Genomic DNA, 10701 nt, shown 5'->3' on the forward strand with positions numbered 1-10701 from the left:
ATTTAAATGGAAAAGAAAAAATATGTCCTATACCTCATCCACAATAGTAAATGAGGCTTCAAAGCACTTCATTTTGGCAGGATCATACCCTGCCATAATTGTTCTGTATACTGCAACATGAAAATAGTACATTTTAAACGAGAGCAGCTTAATTTTAAGATAATATACAATCAGATGGGTGGATCTTTATATACCATATAAATAAGGTTTTAGCAATTCTGAAGAGCGAGATGCACCATCACTCACTTATTTGACCCAGCTGCTTTGATTATTCCTCACCTTTACAGTATCTATGTTTGCTGTAGAACTTCAAGCATCATTAAGGGTAGTAGACTTTGTTCCCTTTTCTGACGTTGGTTGGCTGGCAGGCTAGCTTGCAAATATATCCAAAATGAGGGAGACTGCTTATGCATGAAAAATTCTTACAAAATAAAATCCACTTCTTCCTAAATCAAGGGGAAATAAAGCTATTTCTTTGCTTTGTTCCCTTGGAAAAGGCACTGGAGAACCCCAGATGAAGAAGGTTCCTGAGAGCCCTTCCATTACAGTTTTCTGGAAGAACCTCTCCCATGTGCACTGGAGATATAGTTTGAGAAACAGAAGGCATACAGATTACCAGAAGTATGGGACATTATATGTAACACTGTTTCTCTTCCAAGATAATTACTGGGATGTCATATATACAATTGCCAACACTGTTTTTATAATTGTAAGTGATAACTGATGTTGTTGCTTATTTACATGAGCCTGCTATAGTTGGTTTATGGAGATACTTTCAGCAGACAACAGGTATGGCATCAGGTTAAGGCAAAGAGGACCAAATCCCTAGTTGGCCATTATGCTTACTGGATTGCCTTCACTCAAATACTTCTGTCAGCCTAACCTACTTTACCAGACTGATTGAAGATTAAATATATTTATTCTATTAGTCACCTTTCGAACTTGTGGAACTCAAGGCAGCTTACAATGTAAATACAACAACTATTAAAAACACACATAAAGTAGCACAAGTTAAAATCTCAATTAGGACTGTCAATAAATAAAAACTAAATTATTCAAATGCAGTCTTTTCTAAAACTGCTTTCAGCTACCTCCTGAAGAACAAAAGTGAGGGAGGCAGCCACACCTTCTAGGGGAGGCTGTTCCATAATGGTTGTCACCAAAAAGGCCCTCCTCTCTTGTGTGCCTACCAGAGGAGAGCTTGTTTAATTAGTGGGACAGTCAGGAGAGCACCTCCCAGTGATCGTAATTCCAGACAGGAATGGAAATTAAAGGCTATCATATTTTCACCATCCTGAGTGCATTGTAGTAAGTGCAGGATAAACTACTTGGCAATAAGGATGTGACCAATCCAACAAATAAATGTGACAGCACTGATTTCAATGGGAGGGGTCTTAAACATGTGCCTACTTCACAGAATGCTAACAGCACAGTTACTTAAAACCATTTAAGTATCCATTTAGACTGGAAGAACTATATAGGATTGTTAGGGATTTAGACTGAAATAATTGCATGGAGCTGTTAATGGCTTAAAAGTGCAGAAATCTAGCACAATCATACCTTGTAATTTCATTATATTCTATGAAGGCAGAACCTGGCTACAGAACTTTCAAAATCTGTTCCAGTCAGATAATTCCCCCCTCCACACACACATTGTAGCTAGATCAAATAATGAGGGTTGCCCAAAGATTTCTGAAAAACCCTCACAATGCATATGCATATCTCTAATATTTCCATCTATAAGTAAAGCTGAGCATTATGTAAATAATTCAAAGAAATAAAACTGATTCAGGGAGGCTTGTTTGCACACAGAGTCTTGAAGAGTGAATGAGTAATATTTTTAAATGATATAGTGTCAGTTTTTGACATTTCATACTGCAAAAATGCCAGGATTAGAAATGGGTGCTCCTCACCCAAATTCAATAGAAGACAGTGGGTGATGCAACCATCTTCAGTTATGTAACAGCTGTTGAAGATACAGTATTTAAACAGGAAGACAGTACGTAAGCTAGCTTCTGTTACCATTAAATACAATACATAGCTCTACACATAAAACAGTGTAAGGCAGCAACAACGGAAGCACTGCTACGAACCAAAATCTTATTTTCCTCCACACCTATATTGTAAAAGAGGATTAGCATTTGAGAGGTTTCAACAGATGTTCAAGTCACACATATATTAATTGGAGCCAGTCTGCTGGTCATGACAGAAAGCAGAAACCAAAACACTTCAAGTTCCTCTGTATCTTCTGCCCGATCCCCAAAGCTGTTCTGCGAAGGAAACGCTTTATTAGGGAGCAAAAGGGCGGAACAAAACGCCACCTCTTAAGCCAGCAGTAGCAGCAACAGACCCCTAGTTCCGGGGCTGTGAAATGTCCAGTTCCCAGGAGGGTAGAGAGACCGCCCCATACACCCCCCAGCCCCCCTCAGAAGCATCTATCTTCGCCCTTTGGGGTATCGGCGCTTGGCTGCGAACGTGCAGTCGGAGGGAAAGCGCCGTGCGGCTCAAGCGCTCCCAGGATCCTGGCCGGCCCGAAGCGGATTCGCTTGCAGACCGGAGCGGCCACCGACGACAACACAACCCCGGAAAGCTCCAGCAGCGCCCCGCGCAAGGCGAAGCGGCCGTGGGAGGCTGTCCCTCCCCGCTCTCACCGTGTAGTTCTCCACCAGCTCCGAGCCCAGAACCCGGACCTCTTTGGGAGGCTCCTCGCCCTCCTCCGTGGCCCCGACTGCCTCCATCTCGGCCCCTGCAGGGCAGGCGCGGCACAGGAGACGGCTGGGCTGGGCGCGCCGCTCACTCGGACGCGCTCCTCAGGCCAGCTCCGGCTGCTGCTGCTGCTGCTGCTGCTGCTCCTGCGCCGCCTCCCTCTCTATCCGCCGCTGCTGGCGCAACCTCCACCGTCATGACCGCCATGTTTGCTTCCCGAGCCCCAGCCTCCCTCCCTCCCGTGGGCTTGCTAGAGAGCCCGGCGGTGGAGCGGGGCGGGAGGAGAGGGGGCCGCTCCAGCCACAACTTCTATGCGCGGCACCTGAAACAAGGGGACACGCGCGACGGGGCGGGGCTGAGCAGCAGAGGCGCCTGGTTCTCTCGGAGGGGAGGAGGGGAGGCGGCGCGGCTGGCGCGGGCTGATGGGCGGAGGACGGTGCAGACCTGACCACACTTAGGCCAGTCGAAGCCCATTGGAATCGATGGGATTCTCCTGGGGTAACCTTTTTAAGGACTGCAGTCAGAGGGAGGCGCGTATTATAGTCCGGAGGTTGCTCTGCCCCGAGGGTCAATAGCGCCGACCGCCGAGGGGGAAACGGAGACGAGCGGGCGGAGTACAGCATGATCGGGGGTGAGAGGACGGGGGACCCTACCCGGTCCTGTGATCTTGGAAGTAAAATAGGTGCCACAAGGAACTGCTCGTTGGTCTCGTGGGAAGGCACAATGGTTTTATTTTGAGGAGCAAGTTGTTGACACAATCCCCAAAACGCGATCTTTGGGCATCAGGACTACGGAACAGATTGAATCGGGACAGGGTAAAAGCTGGAATGGTCCGGAATGAGCATTAAAGAAACAAGAGTACCGCAACAACAACAAAAGTGTGCTGCATTACAGACGCCCAAGAACAATATTTTTAAAATCTTTAAAAACCCTTTCCAAGACAAAATGCTTCTGGAACGAGCATTAAATACACAAGAAAAACCAGCAAGATGCATTAGAGACACTTGAGAACAATATTTTAGAAATGAAGAAGTAGAACTCTCACTCCTTTATTAACCTCCTTTATTAATCAGTTCTGGGCCAAAATGCCTCCAGAACACCCTGGAATGGGCATTAAGCTGACAACAGTCAGCAAAAAACAATGGGATGCATAACGGACACTCAAGAACAATATTTTAGAAATAAAAAAGTGGCACTCTCACATCTTTCTCAAGCCATTCCTGGCCAAAATGCCCTTGGGACAACTCAGAACAGACTGGAAGGGGCATTAAACAAATAACATTTCAAATTTGCAGGGCCGAGTTTGTCCATGGCAGTAGGACAAGTTAATGGCACTCCAGAACAATATTTTGGAATTCAACCCACATAAATGTCCAGGACAAAATTCCTCCAGAAAGGGGAAAGGGGAAGCAGTGTTCTGCAGTTAAGTGGCTGCATTCCATCCTGAGCAGAAGTTTTCAGAGAGGTGCTAGGTAGTTGCTCACCCTCTTTGCCTTTCTGCTGTGGAGTTCCATAGAGTTACACCTTGACTGCATTAGTACTACATCCAGGCAACTGGCAAAAATTGGTTTAATTAGTTATAATTTCAGCTGATTTCTCAGTGACAATATTTATTACTGATTATAAATAAATGTTAGTGGATCTTGGATTTTGAGAACTCTCCGTTTTACTATGCAGTAATAATACAAAAGATTAAAAATGGCTTTTCCTTCTAAGAATTAATAATGTTTGTGTGTTAAATTGTAAGTTCATACATTTCTACTAATATGCCACATATGAGGAGTTTTGGTAGCATGCAAATCTATTTGAAAGAAAAGAATTATTCAGATAACTATTTACTCAGGTAAGTATTTTTAAAACAAGCAACACCCCCCCCCCCTTCTATCTTGTCTTGAGATTATTCAAGTTCTTCATAGCGTATTTAAATATAGGCAAAGATGGAAAAATGCCCTGCAGGCTACACTTGTGACCTGGGCCCCCATAGAAACGGAGGTATGCGGAATTATCCACAAATGTCTGGCTGAGGGCATAGTGTTAAGCTGTACCCCAACCAGAGTTGGTAAACACGCTTCCTGTCCAGCCTTTTTTCTGCCCAGCCACAGGACCTCTGTCTTCAAGAGGCTGAGTTTCAAGCCACTCTGCTCTAACCATCCAGCAACCACTTCCAAACATCTGGCAAATGTTTCTGGGTGGGAGTCTGGGTGGCCTTCCATGAGGAGATAGAGCTGGGTGTCATCCTCATATTGGTGACAACCCAGCCCATAACTCTAGACCAGGTGAGATGGAGGGTGCATAAAGATAATGAATAATCTGGGAGAGGATATCACTCCCTGTGGGACCCCACAAGGGAGCCGATAGGGATGCGATAACTCCTCCCCTACAGCCACCCTCTGTGTCTGATTCTGGAGAAAGGAGCATAGCCACTGAAGGGCTGTCCCCCAAATCCTGGCCCTGGTGAGGCTGGGTGCTCTTGTTTCTTTAATGCCCATTCTGGCCTGTTGTGAGCCATTCTGGCTTTTACCCTGTCCCATTTGCTACCCAGTCCAGTAGTACCTGAGAGCTTTGATGCATTTGTTTTAGAGAGTCAAAAGTTCCCTTCTTGCCTATATTAGAATTGTGAAAGTGTTGTTGGATAGATACAGGAAATAGTGCTGAATCTCAGAAATTCAGTTTAAACGGAACTGGAGGAAAGATTATGTAAATTTGGGAAGGGGGAAAAGCCATAATCATCACCAATCTGAGACTTTATAAATGCAGTGTCAGGAATAGCTGTTGGGATATAATATTTCTAATATGTGTTAGCATAGCTGTCCAGTGGCCACCCATTCCTATTTGCGTTTCCTCAGAAGGTTCTCAAAAGTGACTTGCTCCAATGTGGATATGATTGCAGCCTCAATCTGTAGCAGCAAAAACAAGGGCTACTTTATTGTTGATTTGTTGTATACTTGGCCAGTAGGGGTGGGGGTGATAGAAAAAAATTAGTGTCTTTATCTAGTGTGCCTGTCTCTAACTGCAATTTCTTTACTTTGTCCTATGTCTTATATATTACTAAAGGTGTATCACAGTAACGAGATCAGAACTGTCTTGTAGGATCCGCACACTGGTGGGATATTCAGCCATTGTAATTTTTCTCTCATCCTATCTGCTTGCCAGTCCTCTCACTTCAACTGATGGTTTGTAAGAGTTCTGCAGTAGTGGGGTACAGTTTCCACCTATTGGGCCCAAAACAGCAACTCCTTGAGGATGGGCAAGATACCTACAGAGAAGGCAGTAGCTGAGCAGAACAGCGAGGACAGGAGGTTTGCCAGGGCATTAGCTGGGAGCACATGAGACAGCAAGAGCCTCTAACTGTGTGTGAGTGCTTTAAGGGCCATCAAATTGCTTCCAAGTTATGGTTATTCTATAAATTATTTATTTATCATTAATGTCCTCCCAAATATCCTACTGTTAACAGCTTTGCTCGGATCTTGCAAATAAAGTGTTGTGGCTGCCTTGAGTCAATCTATTATTGTATTTTACAGTGACTCTTGTCTTTTCATAATGTACCCAAAGTACAATAGTCTCACTTTAGTTATTTTAGCTCTAAGGAAAGTTCAGGCTTGATTTGATCCAGAACTCACTTGTCTTTTGGCATGGTAGAAGAAGAGTTGGTTCTTATATGGCACTTTTCTCTACCTCAAGGAGTCTCAAAGTAGCTTACAATCGCCTTCCCTTCCCTTTCCCCTGTAAGGTAGGTGGTATCTGTAAAACTCTCCTCCAATACCACATTTCAAAGGAATCAACTTTCTTCCTGTCAGCTTCCTTCACTGTCCAACTTTCACAGCCATACACAGTACTGGGGAAGACTATGGCATAAATTAACTTGTTCTTGGTCTCCAGTAGCCCATCCTTCCACTTAAGAATCTCCTCCTCCTGGTTTAAGAACATAAGAAGAGTCCTGCTGGATCAATCCATCACATGTCTTACTAAGTGGCCAGCTGGTTCCTCTTGATGGCCAACAACAGGCACAGAGACCAAGGCCTTCCCCTGATGTTGCCTCCTGGCTCTAGGATTCAAAAGCTTAGTGCTTCTGAATGTGGAAGTTCCCCTCAATCACCATGGTTAGTAGTCATTGATAGACTTATCTTCTATGAATCTGTTTATTCCTCTGGCCATGACTACATCCTCTAGCAGCAAACTCCAGGTTTTAATCATTCATGGTTTCAGTCTCCCTTTGATTGATGATGAATCCAAAGAATAGAAAATCTTGAACAATTTTTATTTCTTCATTGTTAACTTCTAGCTAACCCCATGAAAACCCAAATGGTCTAGGGCAAGTTAAGGAAAGAGTGGAACTAACTTGTGAATAGACCTTAAGATTGCCTCCCACAGCTAGATAGAAGGTCTGTTTTTTCTTGCTTTTCCTACAAGCAGTTGTACATAATGAAACCACTGTGGAGTTATGATGTGAGTGGTTTTAAAACAATCAGAATGATTGTGTGTCAGGAGATGGACAGGACAGTGTATCCCTGTTGATTTACCTGGACCTCTTGGGGTGTGTGTGTGTATACATATATATCACTTTATGAATAAAACTAGAAAGCAAGATAGTATGCTTGGTAAATAAACAAACCTTTATTTAGAATTTGCCATTTATTTCTTTATTTTTATCCTACTTTTCAGCCAAAATTGCTCTTCTCAGGGTGGCTTCACTATGTGCCTTTTTTCTGCCTCTTTCTGAGATGTGCAAGTCTTCTTCATGCACAGTTTTATATACATAATAATAGTGCTTCCTCTAGCAGTAAATTGTTTGCGCACCAGCATATGGGAACTAGCTTAAACCTAGCCAGCTTGTCATTGTTTTGCCAAAGTATAAAAATGGGCTATCAGAGGAAGGAGGAGGGAAAAAATTGGGTGGACCAGAAAAAACAACAAAAAAGTTAAAATGAAAGAACAAAGAAAACATACTAAGGAAAGCAATAGTGGGTCTCATTGGAACGTACAGAACATACAATGGACTTCTATTTTCTTTTTTTAAAGTGGAAAAGCAAGCATCATTTGCCATGCTCAGTCCACCTTTTTATATTGGAAGAGTAATCATAGAATTATAGGGTTGGAAGGGTCCATACAGGCCATCTAATCCAGCCCCCTGCTCAACTCAGGATCAGCCCAAAGATGTGCTTTGTCCAGATGGATGTGCTTTGTCCAGAACGCTTGTTAAAGTTAGTAAAGAGGTATTCTGTGGTCTTGACTAACTCTATAATCTTAATGAGAGGTAAAACATTCTAAAACCATTAACTTCCATGGATTTAGAGGGGTGTAACACTGTTTAGAAGTGCACCCCTTATTCCAGAGGAAAAAAATACCAATTCCGTACTCATTTCCCTTGTAAAAAACTAAGACATGGGATTTTATTCTATTGATTTTACTTGTAATTTTTAATCGTGACTTGTATGCTGTCTTGAGCTATGAGAAAAGATAGGACATAAATATTTTAATTTAAAATTACTTGTGATTTCCCTCTAAATCCTGGGACAATGTGACATGTGAATTGACCCTTGCATCCCCTCCAGGTGGGTCCTGGCTTTCTAGGTCTGGCATCACTGACTGGATGCATCTCCTTCCAACCTGTAGCCGCCACTGTCACTGATTTCACTCAGGTTCCTGGCTTGCTGCAGAGGCAGAAAAGGGATCATTTCATGAGGCAGTTTCACCAAGAGAAAAATACACAGGCATAAATTCCATTCCTCTTCTCTCACCCCACAAACCAATTACCGATAGCAAGATAACAATCTTCAGAATGTCTAATCAGAAATAAGTCTCATTGACTGATTCCTCACTGGAGGCTTTGCTCTGGGCTGTAGGTTGCCCCGCCTCTTCCTGCTCCTGCACAGGGGAACATTTGGTCCAGTGAACCCTGGATTTGTGCTCCTCTACGGTAGCCGGGGCAGCAAAGTTCCCAGTGTGGAAACAGCAATTGAGTTCAATAGAATTTACTCTCAGACAAGAATATATAGATTGCAGCCTCTGACTGTTGTTGTTAGGTGCGAAGTCGTGTCCAACCCATCGCGACCCCATGGACAATGATCCTCCAGGCCTTCCTATCCTCTACCGTTCCCCGGAGTCCATTTAAGTTTGCACCTACTGCTTCAGTGACTCCATCCAGCCACCTCATTCTCTGTCGTCCCCTTCTTCTTTTACCCTTTATCGCTCCCAGCATATTTTAATTTAAAATTACTTGTGATTAGGCTCGTCTCCAGGGAGTCCTTCCTTCTCATGAGGTGGCCAAAGTATTTGAGTTTCATCTTCAGGATCTGGCCTTCTAAGGAGCAGTCAGGGCTGATCTCCTCTAGGACTGACCGGTTTGTTCGCCTTGCAGTCCAAGTGACTCACAACAGTCTTCTCCAGCACCAGAGTTCAAAAGCCTCAATTCTTTGACGCTCGGCCTTCCTTATGGTCCAACTTTCGCAGCCATACATTGCAACTGGGAATACCATAGCCTTGACTAAACGCACTTTTGTTAGCAGGGTGATATCACTGCTTTTTAGGGTGCTGTCTAGATGGAATGTAAACTGACCTTTTCCAATCCTGTGGCCATTGTTGAGTTTTCCAAATTTGCTGGCATATTGAATTGTCTTTTAAAATTTTGAATAGTTCAACTGGAATGCTGTCACCACAATCAGCTCCTGGTCTTGTTTTTACTGACTGTATAGAACTTCTCCATCTTTGGCTGCAGAGCACATAGTCAATCTGATTTCTGTGTTGACCATCTGGTGATGTCCATGTGTAGAGTCTCTTGGTTTGCTGGAAAAGAGTGTTTGCTATGACCATTGTATTCTCTTGACAAAATTCTACCAGCCTGTGCCCTGCTTTATTTTGTATTCCAATGCCAAACTTGCCTGTTATCCCGGTTATCTTTAGCATTCCAATCCCCCATGATGATAAGCACCTCATTTTTTGGCATTGCTTCTAGAAGGTGTTGTAGGGCTTCATAGAACTGGTCAACTTCATCCTCTTCAGCAGCAGTGGTTGGGGGCATAGAAGAAGAAGAAGAAGAAGAAGAAGAAGAAGAAGAAGAAGAAGAAGAAGAACCGCTTTATATGCCGCTTTTCCCTACCCGAAGGAGGCTCAAAGCGTCTTACAGTCGCCTTCCCATTCCTCTCCCCACAACAGACACCCTGTGGGGTGGGTGAGGCTGAGAGAGCTCTGATATCATTGCCTGGTCAGAACAGTTTTATCAGTGCCGTGGCGAGCCCAAGGTCACCCAGCTGGTTGCATGTGGGGGAGCGCAGATTCGAACCTGGCATGCCAGATTAGAAGTCTGCACTCCTAACCACTACACCAAGATGACCTGGATTACTGTGATGTTGAATGGTTTGCTTTGGATTCTAACTGAGATCATTCTGTCATTTTGGGGAGTGTATACCAAGACAGCATCCTAAAAAGCACAGACATCACCCGGCCAACAAAAGTGCGTTTAGTCAAGGCTATGGTCTTCCCAGTTGCAATGTATGGCTGCGAAAGTTGGACCATAAGGAAGGCCGAGCGTCAAAGAATTGAGGCTTTTGAACTCTGGTGCTGGAGAAGACTCTTGCGAGTCCCTTGGACTGCAAAGCGAACAAACCGGTCAGTCCTAGAGGAGATCAGCCCTGACTGCTCTTTAGAAGGCCAGATCCTGAAGATGAAACTGAAATACTTTGGCCACCTCATGAGAAGGAAGGACTCCCTGGAGAAGAGCCTAATGCTGGGAGCGATCGAGGGCAAAAGAAGAAGGGGACGACAGAGAATGAGGTGGCTGGATGGAGTCACTGAAGCAATAGGTGCAAACTTAAATGGACTCCGGGGAATGGTAGAGAACAGGAAGGCCTGGAGGATCATTGTCCATGGGGTCGCGATGGGTCGGACACGACTTCGCACATAACAACAAATACCAAGACTGCTTTTCCTACTCTCTTATTGATTATGAAGGCTACTCCATTTCTTCGGCGAGATTCTTGCCCACAGTAGTATACCTGA

At 44.2% G+C, this 10701-nt stretch overlaps 1 protein-coding gene across 6 annotated transcripts in view; it reads right to left on the bottom strand.

Annotated features, from left to right (window-relative positions):
- The window catches only part of NISCH (nischarin), a 48487-nt gene extending 45410 nt beyond the window's left edge, over positions 1-3077 (bottom strand). For 4 of the 6 annotated variants that reach the window (XR_013229070.1, XM_077325818.1, XM_077325816.1 and 1 more), the window contains exon 1: positions 2652-3075. Coding sequence is in view for 4 of the 6 variants with exons in the window: in XM_077325818.1 (XP_077181933.1) it covers positions 2652-2738 (87 nt within the window). In the remaining 2 variants the exon portion in view is untranslated. Of the gene's footprint in view, positions 1-2651 lie in introns of all 6 variants that reach the window. The other 2 variants (XR_013229069.1, XM_077325815.1) reach the window with 2 other exon arrangements.
- Between the last annotated feature and the right edge of the window lie 7624 nt (positions 3078-10701).

This window comes from Paroedura picta, chromosome 3, assembly GCF_049243985.1.
Source record: "Paroedura picta isolate Pp20150507F chromosome 3, Ppicta_v3.0, whole genome shotgun sequence".
Classification (NCBI taxonomy): domain Eukaryota; kingdom Metazoa; phylum Chordata; class Lepidosauria; order Squamata; family Gekkonidae; genus Paroedura; species Paroedura picta.